Below are 13560 nucleotides of genomic sequence, written 5' to 3'. Positions count from 1 at the left end.
CAGCACAGCCACATAACGTTGCCCTTGGCCCTCGTGCCTGGATCACGTGTTATCACGGGCTACGTGCGCTGTATGCGCTTATGGAGAGAGCCCCTACTTGAGGCATGTTGAGACAACATTTTACCAGCAGGAGAGAATCATCAATAGGATTAAACCGCCCAATCACTTTCGATCGATCAGTAATCATCTTTAGCCAGATCAGTAATCGCAAATCGTGCTTGGCGATCGTATTCCACCTTGCCAAGACCTCCGTTCATAGGGGGTGACGATGATCTAAATCTCACCAGCTAGATCCCAAGACGATGAAGCTGGAAGGATAATCCTTCATTATTCGATGGAGAGCGTCGTAGCTTTGGGCACCTAATGAGAAAAAAAGTTCTGGATACGTCGTATTTCAGCAGTGGCGCTGGCTGGGTATCTTGGGAGCTCGTATTGTACAAAATATATATAGCGGGCGAGGCTAAACGGATGAGAACCACCAAAAACCATCTCTCCGCAACATATTCCTGCAGCACAAAGCAGTACTACTATCAATTTGTCTTGAGGTTAGGATTTCAAAATGGACTTCGGCCCGAACAGCGAATTTGTCCCCAGTAGTCGCATCGATCATGTCGGTATCACGACACCAAGCGAACAATTCGAATCGCTGGTGGAATTTTACAAGAATGCTCTCGCACCGCTGAATTACAGAGAGCTTATGCGCTTTCCAGGCGCCGTCGGTCTCGGCGACCAAGTTCCGGACTTTTGGATCAGCGAAGCAAAGACCGACGCGCCGCAAGGCCTGCATTTCGCGTTTGTTTCTGACGGCGAGTTCCTGTCGCTGGTGGAAAATATGGTACAGAACTAACAGCAACTAGATCGAGCAACAGTCGACGCCTTCCACACAGCAGCGCTTGCAGCGGGAGGAAATTGCAATGGCAAGCCCGGTCTGAGAACAGAGTACCATGCCAATTACTACGCGGCGTTCATCTGGGACCCGCGAGGGAACAATGTGGAGATTGTACGTTCAAGCTTTGTTTATCGCGCTCTGGGTCTGAACTCTGAATGCTCGACTAACGGTGGGTAGGTTTGTCATCTACCCTGCAAAGAGTAGTTCGGCCGTGACGACTGACGACGTGTTTGTGTTTGTTGTCATGAGCCGTGGCCGTGGGCCGGCGGTGTCGGTTCCGGGTCCATCTTGATACTGATAGCCATAGCTATATAACCCGTTTGTCAACGCACGACAAGATATCATCCAGATAACGTATCTTCTAAGCTCTTATCCTTAGTCTGAGCTTAACTCAATCAGGCATTCCTGTCCCGTAGTAGATTGCCCAGCCGTGCTCTCTCCCACTCTTGAGTGCTGAGGGCTGGCTCAGGCACGGCCCGCCAAAGGCACACGGAATGCAACCGAAGTGGACCTTTGCAGTGGATATGCGAGATTTGATTTCTAACAGCAGCTGCAGGAGCATTTGCGTTTCCACCAGCAATGAGCGGCAGGGGCAGGTGGGCCGTTGAGCCTACAAGAAGCTCGGGATGCATCGGAGGAACACCGGAGTCGGGAGACCGAGGCGTGAAGTTTGTCCAGAAGGCAGCGACATGCTCTGCCCTCTGTAACTGGTTAAGATGGCCTCCGAAGTTGCTCCGATGACTTTTCTGGAACTGCGGTGGAATCCGCTCACGTGACCGGGCCACAGTCAGCGTTAACGGCGACGTCATTTGGCCCGCTGATATGGGTCGCGTGGCCAACATCCAATTAGGGCTTCTTCCACGACGCCAACCCATGGAACGGTTGCAGCCACTATTCCATTCCAGGTTACGATTGGCCTGATTAGATAACCGGGGCGCCGCAGAGATAACTCTGGCAAATCAAGAGGCAGAAGCTGAAGCAGCCCATCTCGTTCCATCTTAGTCTGTCCTGCGCTCTACGCCTGTTTGGCAGTTGCTCCCCGCTAAAACTTTTTCTTCTGTCTTAAAGCTCAGTCTCCCTCCCTCACTCTCAGTCTTGGTATCCAACTCAAGTCAGCCCTCGCAACACTGTACTCCCGGACAATGCCCTCGCGGTAGACCCCATAGCGCCATCCCCGATTTCTTGACTCCGGTTTACTCCGCAGCCCAAGCGACACTTCCCCGCAGCACCTTTTACTACTACAGCCATGGCGACCTCCGCGAAAGATTCAGATCTCCAATGGGCCCCTGCGACAATGAACGACAGCGCCTTAGAAACTGGCCCCGACAAGGCCGTCGCCGATGCACTCCTTGAAACCCTCGGTTACACCCCAGAGCTGTCCCGCAACCGGTCAACATGGAACGTCGTCTTCATGTCCTTTATCCTCGCCTCCGTCCCCTACGGCCTATGCACCACCTACCAGTACGCCCTCGCGGGAGGCGGCCCAGCCAACATCATCTGGGGCTGGGTCCTCGTATCGCTGATCATTCTCGCTGTAGCAGCTTCCCTGGCCGAAATCACCTCGGTCTACCCGACCGCCGGTGGCGTCTACTACCAAACCTTCGTCCTCGCCCCGATTTGGTGTCGCCGGATATCCTCATGGGTTTGCGGCTGGGCCTACTTTGCTGGACAAGTCATGATCACACTGGCAGTGAACTTTGGAACCGCCCAATTCTTCATTGCTTGCCTGAATGTGTTTAATGACTCGGACGGCAAGGGACTGACGGACAGCTGGGGTGCCTGGCAGACGTACGTGATCTTCCTCGCGGTGACCGTTATCTGCCATGCCATCCCGGCGCTTGGAAATAAATGGCTCCCCTGGCTGGAGGTAGATTTTTCCCCAATGCGACTTTCATTCGTTCCCTGTCCCTTGTCCCCTGTCTCCCCGTTTGCTCGTTTGCTGATCTCTTCAAGTATTTCGCCATCTTCTGGACTCTGGCTGGTGTGATTGCCATTGATGTTTGCCTGCTCGTTATTGCCAAGGAGGGCAGACAGAGCGGCAAATGGGCGTTTGGCCACTTTGAGCCCCAGACGGGGTGGCCTGGTGGCTGGTCGTTCTGTATTGGTCTCTTGCAAGCCGCCTACGCCACTTCTTCCACTGGCATGATCATCTCGTAAGTTGCCTCACCTTTCCTGTTCAGGAATTTGCTAACCAACGAGATAGTATGTGCGAAGAAGTCCGCCAACCCGCCGTGCAAGTCCCCAAAGCCATGGTCGGCACAATCGTCATCAACCTCATCGCCGGCCTCGTCTTCCTCATCCCCGTCGTCTTCGTCATGCACGACCTTCCCGGCCTCGCAGCCCTCGTATCAGGCCAACCAATCCCCTCCATCTTCAAGTCAGCCATCGGCAACTCCGTTGGGACCTTCCTCCTCCTCCTGCCCCTCCTCATCCTAGGTCTAATCTGCGGTATCGGCTGCGTAACCGCTACATCGCGATGCACATGGGCGTTCGCCCGTGATGGCGCCATCCCCGCGTCGGGATGGTGGAGAACCATCAACAAGAAGCTCGATATCCCGCTCAACGCGATGATGCTGGACATGGTTATTGAACTGCTGATTGGATTGATCTACTTCGGTTCCACGGCCGCGTACAGCGCTTTCTCTGGTGTCGGTGTTATTCTCCTGACGCTTAGCTATGCGTGCCCGATTGCAGTCTCGCTTTGTCTGCGCGGTCGCGAGGATATCAAGAATGGGAGCTTTGATCTCGGCTACCTCGGTGTTTTCTGCAATGTTATTGCGCTCGGTATGTCCTTTCCTTTCTTACCCCTCCAATCAACACCCGCTAATATTGTTTCGCAGCCTGGACATCAATCGTAACCCCCCTCTTCTGCATGCCCACCTTCATGTCCGTCACTGCCGAAACAATGAACTACGCTTCCGTCGTGCTGGTCGGCTTCATCGGCATCTCGGGCGTATGGTACTGGGTCTGGGGCCACAAGAACTACGTTGGCCCGCCCACGGACGCAATCGATCCCGAGGTCGAGGGCGAGGCGAATTCGAGTACGGGTAGTCATGGCGCAGAGGAGCGGCCGAAGAATATCTAGACTGGACTACTTGACTCCGATTTTGTGGGTTAGGTGGTTTTGTTGTTCGATTCGACTTTCTGATATGCTGGATGCGCCTGGTCCTTTTACTCTGGTGATCTGGTTGGATCAGTGGATCTGTGTATATAACTAACTTACATTTTAGATACAGAATTAACGTGTAAACATATGTATTTCCTTGCTGTTCTTCATATTCTACTTGGCAAGCTATCAACCTGGTCGAGATCACGTGGCATGGCTCTCTCGTTGTCTACCACTCAACCCAAGTGTCAAAGTCCCTCCACGCTGAGCAAGCCGGTCCCTCAATCGTTCCTGCCCTTCTAAATAGCGTTATAGTCGTGTCTTCCTTAATAGGTCGACGGCGTGCTGGTCCGTAAGGCAAGGGCGATGGATGGCAGGCTGTCGCTCTTTCTCTGAACACTCTTTCTGGCTTCTAGGTAGGCTTCACTGGCGTTGCGGAGCTTATAGAGAGCAAATCCGGATGCATTGTTACAATGACTCCCTGCGTTCATCCAAGCGTGATTGGATTTGGGATACTTGATCTGTCGCAGAATAATTACTGAGCGGTTGACAATGATTGGACGGCCCAGTTGCTTCGTGGGCTGGGTCGGCCGGGGCTACCCTAAGCATCATGCCACGGATACGGAAGAACAGTGTATGGTATGTACATAATTCATGACTAGCTAATAGCTAACCTCATACCCCCAGTTATCAAGAGACTCATGAAAGCCCCAACCGACTCGCCTCAGCTGCAATAACATCCGGAACCTCCTCCTCAAGACTCCTCTCCTGTGGCTTCCACCCCAGCACCTCCCTAGCCCGCTGCGCCTGTCCACGCGAATTCCACCCCCAACTAGCCGCCTCAAAGCCAGCCGGAGTCTTGAGCGCATCATCAAGCGACAGTTGCTTGACCTCAGGCTTCTGCTTCAAATAACCCAACTCATGTGCCTTCTCACCCACAAGCTTCGAAAGCTCACCCCAGACGTGCTCCCCTTTCTCGGAGAGGATATACCCCTTCTCTCCCCAGATCTCGGCATCATTCTTTCTAGATGGATCCGTGGCCGCCGAAACAAGAAGCGAGAATAGCCGACTCAAATCATAAACGTGCACATTATTCCACCTTGCCAGTCCCCTCCCGATAACAGGGACATACCCCTGCTGCAATACAAACGTCGCAAGTTCATAAACCTGTCTTCCGCGCAGACTAACAGGCCCTCGTCCGCGTCCATAAATCGTAGGCGGACAAACAATAACAGTCTTGACTTTATCAGCATGTTCAGTTCCAGTCCTGAGCACGATCTCGTCGACATTGCGATGGAATGCAGCGGGGGGGAGGTTCGTGAGTTCTGAGACACCGCCGTAGTCGTTAAAGACCTTCTCGTCGTGCTCGCCGTGTGTCTTTTTCACTTCGGAGTCGAAGTATGTTAGGATCCCGGTTCCGCCGGTGTGGAGCCAGTAGCCTGGTCGGTCGGCGGAGTGCCCATTTACGAGACCCTTTGCGATGGCGTTTGCGGCGCCGACGTGGTCGGAGGAGTCTGCTGTGTCTATCGTCATGCCCAAAATCAGTTATTTCCAAGGTCCCCAATGAGAATGGAATGGTGGTGGAGGATGGTGTTCACATACGGAGAACGATATCGGCCCAGGCAGCTTCCTTCTCAATCAATTCGGCATCGTCATTCCCACCGAGAACAATGCGAACATTTGGGTATAGTTCTCGAACATATTTGGCCTTCTCTTCTGTCCGGATGAGCGCGGAGAATTCAATGTCTTTGTGTTCTTGCGAGAGGACGTGGAAGGCGTCGCCGCCGATGTAGCCGGTTATGCCGGTGATGAAGAGTTTTGTGGGCATGTTGAGTCTGTTTATGAGTGTGGATTGTAAAGTAGAATGGAGTACAGTATGAGTGAAGTTGAAGTGGTTATATATGATGGCATCGCGGGGTCCTCCAGAGCTTGTGTGGGGCGGGAATGACTTCATCCATCGGAGTTTATGCAGTTCTTACAAATCAAGGGTCACGTTCTCGGTCCTCATTTCTGGTTTTGATATAGCCTGTACTCTGTACGCATGATATAGACAATATGAATGAATGATTTAGATCTATCTGCCTATGCCCTGTGGTCTTTCGATAATACCCCCGATTGGCTCGTCCATGTTCGTATACACGGATATAATATCCAGCAATCCCCACTATGACTTCAGACACAAAGTTGATGGTCATTTGTAAGGCTCTGCGGAATGTTCCGTTGGGCTGCTTGTAATCAACAGCATATGACAATATGCGATGTCATACTGGTCTCGCGGCGAGAGATGCAATCCCAGCCGTGCCTGCTCTGTTGGATCGCAAAGGTCGCTCCTTCCTGCTATTCTTTGCTTAGCAATCAATGCAGGGTCGTGCCTTCCTTGTTGGATATGGGTCATAAAATTTGGGAAGAGCGATGGATGGTGATTGATCCTTCCACAATCCTCGAGTTTTGTGCAGTCCTGCAGCTGCGCGATCATGTCATCCCCTTATAGAATCGCGCAGCATTACTTCCTTTCCTGCGCAAGGAAAACCTCGAGGCATCGGCTCGTCCATTTGGTTCCTCAATCTTCGGCTGCAGGAGATGCGTGTGCCAGTGGAAACCAATATACTCGGCAAGCTCTTCGGCGATCAAACCATTCACATTTCTTTGCATCAGATCGACCTGCCCTTGACCATTCCCTCGTCGCAACTCGGCAATTAGAGCCGCCGCTCTCCTGAGAACGGACTGTCTTGTTTGACCTAGCCGAAGGTCAAGCTCCACGCCAACGACGACATCAAGCACCCAGTCGACGTCCTCAATATCCGCGCCGACGGCGTTGAAAACCAGCTGGAACCATCGGTCATTTGGGGCCGGTAAGGCTCGGATGGTGCGTCGAGCGATATAATGCACATCAGCCTCGTATCGAACTGGAGCAGCGGTCTTGTCAAAGTTACCAAAGTCTTCAAAAACTACTCGGATGGGTGTTCGGTAAGCAAAATCCTCGTTATCAATTGTTCCAGGACTTTCGACGGCCAGAAAGTCGATGAAGTCGAGATTAGGATGTTGCAGAGCGAGGTGCCATGCTGTCCCACCGGCATTTCAGTTTTCGTTATTGTCTAGGTCGTCTTCAATTATCGTCTCGGAGAGGTCGATGTTATGCTCTAGGAGACTTCGTGCGGTGGCGCCATTAACCATCTTACAAAGGTTAGCCTTCTCCCGCATTGTGAACATTCCTTCTGCATCAAGAACTGAAGTCTCGGCGACGGCTCGAGCCCAGCTCTCGGTAAAGGCGCGGGCCCAAGAGTGTTCAGCAAACAAGGCCAAGTAGTTGTCATCGGCTGCGGGTTAAATAGCATCCTCAACTTCCGTCGGCTGAAGGAGCATTGCGGCAGGGTAGCGACACAACATCTGCGCCCTTTCACTTACAACTCCTCCGGCCTGCAGAGCTGACCCTTGAAAGGCGAAAGACATTGTCTTCACCAGCCAGCAACACCATCGCTCTGCTCTTCTTGCTCCTCCATCAATAGCGTCGAGGCCCACGGGTGGGATAGCGATGTGCCTTCCACAGCGGAGTAGTCGTAGGGTTGTCCTGCGGGTTCTGCTGCCAAATTTCTTCCTATATACTGCTCGCCTGGTGCTGTGAACGGTGGTCCCCATTTGCACTGGATGATCCTGTCTGCAGAGACGTCTCCAACACTTCATTCTGCTCCATCCTGTGGTCTGAGGTTTCAAGAGCCTGCACAATTACAGGCCATTGTTTGATTCGTGCGTACTCCAGCGCCGAGATAGTGTCACTTATTACGAAACCCTCTCGTTACGGACCAGATGTACCGTGCGACTGTGTGTTCGTAGACGGGGATTAGTTGCGAGGTGAAGGCGTCTATGTAGCTTAGCAGGTCGGTGTGGGATAGGTGTGAGATGATGGAGTGGATTATTGGGAGGTAGATTAGGTTTATTGGGGGGTGGGGAGCATGAATTCTGCTGCTGCCATTGTGGTTATAGGTATATGAGATGCAGTATGAAGTCGAAAATCGTCGGGTAGGTCTACGGGTCCACGGCGGGTAGTTATGTACGATGTTGACAACGTCGTCGTTATGCGACATCGTTATTTCTAAATCACGGAGTATGGCTGATTTGAGGTGCAAGAGAGACACCGTCTGCGATGTTTGAGATTGAGATGGGAATCGAAAATTTGCTCTTTATCCAAAATGTAGATAATGAGGCCAAAGCTACGGTAGATGATGGATGTACCTGTCTCAGGTCTTTGTTGCCCGACGAAACAGAAAATGATTATTTTGTTCGATGCTACGCACAATGAGCAGGTAATAGGGAGCACGACTGGTGTGAGGTCTTATGATGCAGTGGTCGTAGATTGTATAGCATCGACATAAAGTAGGTTTTACTCAGACAAAGCGGACTATGTCTTATACGTCGCGGCACTTGCAGCCCCGACTTATGGACACTCCTACAATAATCGGCGGCTGATTCGACTGGCGCTGCCTATTTCAATATGGGTAACGACGCTGATATAGAAATTTAGTAGTACATCACAGTTCCTGAGGTTGAGTTATAAAATGTAAATTCCAGATGGTAATACATCGAAGCTATTATAAAGTTTAGAGCTACCACCGAGCCACCCTTAGGTATCGGTCAAAAACATCTAAGAATCATCGAATTATGTACAGGAACCAGCAATGGTCATTCTCTTCAAAAGCTCATCAGCTTTATACCCCCCGTAACCTGGCCACCCTCCGCGTCTCATACCGATGCCCCCTCTGCGGCCCAAACGCATTCCCAGCCCCCGGAGCTCCAGGAACCCGATTAACCTGCAGTGCCTCCTCAAGCTCGCGATACCCTCTCGCCCTAACAAGATCCCGCGCCGTCCGGCCCTGAGAATCCTGGGTGCCCAAATCCGGCCGTCCATGGCGACTCCCCGCCCTTACAAGATAAATCAGCCTCTTGGCCCGATCAATAAGCCCCTTCCGCTGCCTCGCTTTTTGAGCCCCAGTAAGCCACGTATTGTTCGCGAGTTTATCGAGCTCGAAACTTATCCCGCTGATTACAGTGTGCAGGAGCGTTCCGCCTTGAACTCTCTGACCGGGAGAGGGGTTGATGGCCCGGTAATGCGCACATGCAGCGAGGAGCCATTTATCGTTGACGCGGGGGAAGGACATTAAGTCTGAGCGGACCATGGCGTCGCACTCTGCGCCAAGGGAAAGGAGCTTTCTGAAGTGGGTTATTTTTCCAGTTGTTCGTGCGTTCTGGAGGGGTGTTTCCATGTGTATCCCGCGGGAATTTATCGAGTTGGGGGCAGCCCAGACGTGAATAAAGTCCAGGAAGTCGGTGTTTCTATTGGAGAGGGCCAAGTGCCAAACTGTGTCGTGCGTTGAGGCGTTGACGTGCGCGAGATTGATACCGCTGCAGATGCGGATGCGCTCGGCTTGGTGGCGGGTTACGGTTCGGCAAAGGATGATTTGGCTTTGGTTATGTAGGGGGATTGGGGTTTGGTGTCTGAATGAGGTGTTTTGGAGGTATGACCACCAATTTGTGAAAGCCTGGTGTCCGGCGTTCTGGATGATGAGGTCGACGTGGTTGATTGTGTTGTTGATTTCGGCGGTTAATTGGGAGGACTGGGCTAGTCGCTGGGCGAAATTCAGGTCGCAACGTGCCGTCGAGAGGATGTAATGCAGCACATATGTGCTGCGCCTGTTGTTCGCCATAAGGAGATAACTGCCTCCATTCGCAGTGTAGCCGGTGGGTACCCAGTGGCCAGCTCGGTGTAGCGCCGCCAGGGCAGCAACGGCATCCATCTCAATCAGGACCGTGATTGGGAATACGGCACCACTGAGATTCCGGTTAATTTGGCCCAGCGTGAAAGGAGCATTGGTGCCTGGGGCTCTGGTCGCATGCCATGCTACCAGAGCATTTTCGTCGGCGAACTGGGCGTGATGTGGCCAGAGGCCATTTGGATTTTGCCCCCATTTAAAAATAGCGTAGGCATGCTGTGGATAGCATGCCATAAGTTTGACTAGCTCAGCGAAGGGGTACTGAGCGAGATTGTTGAGATCAGGTGGACGAGGAGCTCCATGGACGGGGAAGTTCGGTAGACCACCTGCCCATATCTCCCTCACTCCTTGTGAGATCTCCTCCTGTGATCGGTGATGTCTTTGTGGCGCCGCCATCTTTTATACGGTGAACTTGTTTGTTTCTGATAATATCGTAGATAATCCTCGCTCCTCTTCGTTCTCCGCGGGTCTAATATGTAGTGACATCCTGTCGTAGAGCTATACTTGGAAATGTTGACACCTTCCATCCTTTGTAATGGTTGTTTAAAATGAAAATGCAAGACCGTTGACAGTCTTTGTAGTGCCGGTCTTTGTGGGAGTCACTTGAGCCATGTCTCCAGAGCACACGGCATTGCTTTATGCTCCCCATGAAACTGACACTTTCTACTCTGTAACTTCGGTAGCTAAAATAGATGATATCTGTTACATCCAGTTTATAGGCTTACTATTTTAGGATTCTGGAACATTGGTGACTGTGCGAATACCTTTGAGTGTGATTCTTGATGGTGCCCGGGCTGGAGGGAACGAAGGCTCTAGGTGACATTGAAGCGATGATATACAGCGCGCTCATCGTAGCAAGAAAATTAGTACAGTAGAGCATTCATTTATCAACGTATTTACAAGAAGGTATAGATGTTGTTATTTCCACCCATCATCCCCTTCAGCGAGAGTCTCGCTGGTGGTTTGAGGATTATGGATCACATCTCTAACGTTTAATTATGCACAGGGGGAGACTCCATTAACCCGAGCAATGTTTGATCCTCAGCGTTTTGCGATTGCTCCAGAATTCGGCAACTTCTTGAAACAGAGAAAAAGTGTCGAAAGGTTCATTGCTGAGAAAGAATTTGAGGGAAATGACAAGACTTTGGGCGGCTCGGAAGTGATTATAGCAGTCATTCAACTCGGGTGCTATGGCCTAATCCAACAGATGCTTGAGCACTGCGATGGTCTGGATGTGAACGCGGAGTCGGAGTTGGATGTGGAAGGGGAAAACGCACTTCATGAGGCATTGTTCTACTGCGACTATAGAATCGCCCAACTGCTTATTACAACAACATCTATCGACGTGAATAAGAGAGATGGTATTGGCTACCCGCCCATCCTCGCCACCGTGGAAGCGGGCCGAATCGAATTAGTTCAGACCATAATTGAGGGCCGGGATGACCTGGATGTCAACGCAGAACACTGCGGACGCACCGCCCTAGGTGAGGCCTTGGAGTAGGAAGACGTGGATATCATTGAGATACTCCTCAGTCATCCTCGCATCAATTCGAACGTAACAAAGTCCAAAGGGGTGTCTCTTCTACATGCCGCCATCGAGCAGGGTTGGCACGACATCAGAGATCAGCTGCTTAATCAGCCAACGGACCTAAATATTAACCTACGAGACAACCAGGGCCAGACAGTCTTAAGTAGGGGTGTGCTTGACAATGGTTTGGAAGTCGTCAGGTGGATCCTGGAGACTTAGAGTGATGCTGACCTTCACATGGAATACGGCTTTCGCGATTCCGCTGACTCGACTAGCGACGGTGAAAGATGGACACCTTTCCATATTTGTGCAGCAGAAGGCTATCTGGACGTGCTGCAGAGTCTGCTAAATTATCTCGGAGAAGGCACAAGCTTTGGTGCTCAGGATGATCATGGACGGACGGTGATACATGTCGCTGTCAAGCGTAGGCGGATTGAAACGCTCACACGACTCCTGGAAAGAGGGGCTTCTGTGTGCATCAATACAAGCCATGGAGACGGACTGAGTTCGTTGCATATCGCTGCTCGGAACAGCGATGTTGATTTAGCTCGACTCCTCTTACAGCATGGCGCAGATCCGAGTATCACTAGCAATGGCGCAACGGCGACAGAGTTGCGATTAAAAGCGGGCCTTCCGACGTTGCTGAACTGCTCCGAGTCTCGACATCTTCACATGTGGAATAGACCGTTCGATCTACACCTGCTGATCATGCGGATCCGATGTCATAGAGTATAGATATGGCAGGCTCTACTAGTTTCCATCTAGGCGTGGTTGATGAGAGGGTGTTGGCTTACAAGGAAACAAAAGAGGCATAAAATTATACACAAGCTCAAGGCATTGTACAAAGATTCTGATATATGTTGACTAAGATCATATGGATATAAATCCACAGAGCACTGTTCGGGTTCCACCTTTCTCCATACCTAATAAACAGTAATCGAAGCAGACCCACTACTCTGATACCCCTCCGTAGCCACAATTTGGTAATTGTGAGTCCCAAGGGCCATACCAAACTGCGCCCAAGCATTAAAGTGATTGCCAGTGTTAACACTCCCCGAAGTGCGCTTCGACTGGCGAACAGACCAGAACTGGGTAAAAGTACGCGTGCCCTCAATAGAAGGCGCATTGACGCGCTGCGAGGTGTAGATGTCATATGTCGCGCCGTCGGAGTACACGGTGCCGCGGTAGGTACCTCCACTGCCGGGGTTGTAGGTGCCGTAGGACTCGACAATGTAGTATTCGATAAGGGGGTTCTGAGTCCAGCCGTAGACTGCGAGGTAGCCGTTGCCACTGGGGTTGAAGGAGCCGCTGTAGCTGATTGTTCTGCGAACTGTTGGTATGGATATACGCACAAGGATGAGGTAGACCCTTACCTGGTACTACCAGGATTCCAGCCTTTTCCGCCTACAAAGTTGCCTACATTGCTCCATTGCACTGAGTAGGAACCTCCGTTGCCGTTTGTGTAGGTCACATCGCCACCGCCGTCGGTCCAGAAGGAATAGTAGTAGCCGTTGTGGTAGCCCGTGGAGCTGGGGGTGGAGCGTTCGAGAAGAGACGTCTCGCCGCGTTCTGCAAGCTGGTTGGCCGGAGCAGCAAATGCGCCGAGGGCAGCAGTGCAGGCGAGGAAGAGGGCAGAGAAGGAAACCATTTCGATGCCGAGTGTCAAGTTGAGGTTGTTGGTGAGGATGTTGTCAAGGGCAGACGCTATGCTTTATAGTCATGTTACACGGGCCATGGAGACTCGATCTGCATGAGTCTGGCCCTCCATGGTGGGATTCTCGTATGAAGCCCGTCGTATGGTGGGTGTCTTGCATTTCAGGCTAAATGTATATGAAACGAAAGCCATCAGATGCCTGACCCAGCACAGGCGCATGATTCTTCAGGGAGAAGCTTAAGTACCGTGAACTCCTTGTCCCGAAGGGAATATGCAGTGATCTCCGCACCTCAAAAGCGGGCTAAAAGCTTCGGGTGGGAGCGTTGCCTGAGCATATTAGGCTGATATATCAAGTAAAATAGCCAATTGCTCCTGAAGATCAACAAACCCTCCTAAGGATCAAAAATTCTGGCCAAGGCCCTACTGCGGGGTAGTTGTAGACCCTGCTCTTGAGCCTAAACATTGATATTGGAGAGCTTGAGGTCTTGTCGCTCTGTCGATTTCGAACTGTGTCGACGCGGACGAATGGACGAACGGGGTCTCGGACCGTTTTCCAATCCCCCGTCTTCTTTGTATCAAGGAGTCTAAATCAATATGTGCAAAGGGAGTCATCTGATA

The 13560-nt window shown here is 51.6% G+C and overlaps 6 protein-coding genes across 6 annotated transcripts; 3 read left to right on the top strand and 3 right to left on the bottom strand.

Moving 5' to 3' along the window:
• Positions 1-559: 559 nt before the first annotated feature.
• Positions 560-932, top strand: BDV14DRAFT_201045 (uncharacterized protein; the record flags this gene model as incomplete). Its single annotated transcript, XM_073773655.1, has 2 exons — positions 560-835; positions 858-932. The coding sequence occupies 2 exons, from the start codon at positions 560-562 to the stop codon at positions 930-932; spliced, it is 351 nt and encodes a 116-aa protein (XP_073627232.1).
• A 1045-nt stretch (positions 933-1977) lies between these two features.
• On the top strand, positions 1978-4630 carry BDV14DRAFT_175136 (putative amino acid permease). The gene is made up of 4 exons (XM_073769012.1): positions 1978-2756; positions 2843-3042; positions 3093-3673; positions 3730-4630. The coding sequence occupies exons 1-4, from the start codon at positions 2136-2138 to the stop codon at positions 3972-3974; spliced, it is 1647 nt and encodes a 548-aa protein (XP_073627231.1). The 5' UTR covers positions 1978-2135; the 3' UTR covers positions 3975-4630.
• On the bottom strand, positions 4631-6048 carry BDV14DRAFT_175135 (uncharacterized protein). Its single transcript, XM_073769011.1, has 2 exons — positions 5598-6048; positions 4631-5518 (listed from the first exon to the last, which is right to left on the bottom strand). Exons 1-2 carry the CDS (start codon positions 5947-5949, stop codon positions 4695-4697), a joined length of 1176 nt encoding a protein of 391 aa, XP_073627230.1. The 5' UTR covers positions 5950-6048; the 3' UTR covers positions 4631-4694.
• A 2650-nt stretch (positions 6049-8698) lies between these two features.
• On the bottom strand, positions 8699-10156 carry BDV14DRAFT_201042 (uncharacterized protein; the record flags this gene model as incomplete). The annotated part of the gene is made up of 1 exon (XM_073773654.1): positions 8699-10156. The coding sequence occupies one exon, from the start codon at positions 10154-10156 to the stop codon at positions 8699-8701; it is 1458 nt and encodes a 485-aa protein (XP_073627229.1).
• A 634-nt stretch (positions 10157-10790) lies between these two features.
• On the top strand, positions 10791-11261 carry BDV14DRAFT_201041 (uncharacterized protein; the record flags this gene model as incomplete). The annotated part of the gene is made up of 1 exon (XM_073773653.1): positions 10791-11261. The coding sequence occupies one exon, from the start codon at positions 10791-10793 to the stop codon at positions 11259-11261; it is 471 nt and encodes a 156-aa protein (XP_073627228.1).
• Positions 11262-12211: 950 nt separating this feature from the next.
• Positions 12212-12936, bottom strand: BDV14DRAFT_190364 (glycoside hydrolase family 11 protein; the record flags this gene model as incomplete). Its single annotated transcript, XM_073771325.1, has 2 exons — positions 12212-12611; positions 12662-12936. The coding sequence occupies 2 exons, from the start codon at positions 12934-12936 to the stop codon at positions 12212-12214; spliced, it is 675 nt and encodes a 224-aa protein (XP_073627227.1).
• Positions 12937-13560: the final 624 nt, after the last annotated feature.

Source organism: Aspergillus stella-maris (assembly GCF_047715825.1).
Source record: "Aspergillus stella-maris strain CBS 113639 unplaced genomic scaffold BDV14scaffold_34, whole genome shotgun sequence".
NCBI classification, from domain to species: domain Eukaryota; kingdom Fungi; phylum Ascomycota; class Eurotiomycetes; order Eurotiales; family Aspergillaceae; genus Aspergillus; species Aspergillus stella-maris.
The sequence above is the reverse complement of the archived record's forward strand: the minus strand, read 5'-3'. Positions and strand labels throughout refer to the sequence as shown.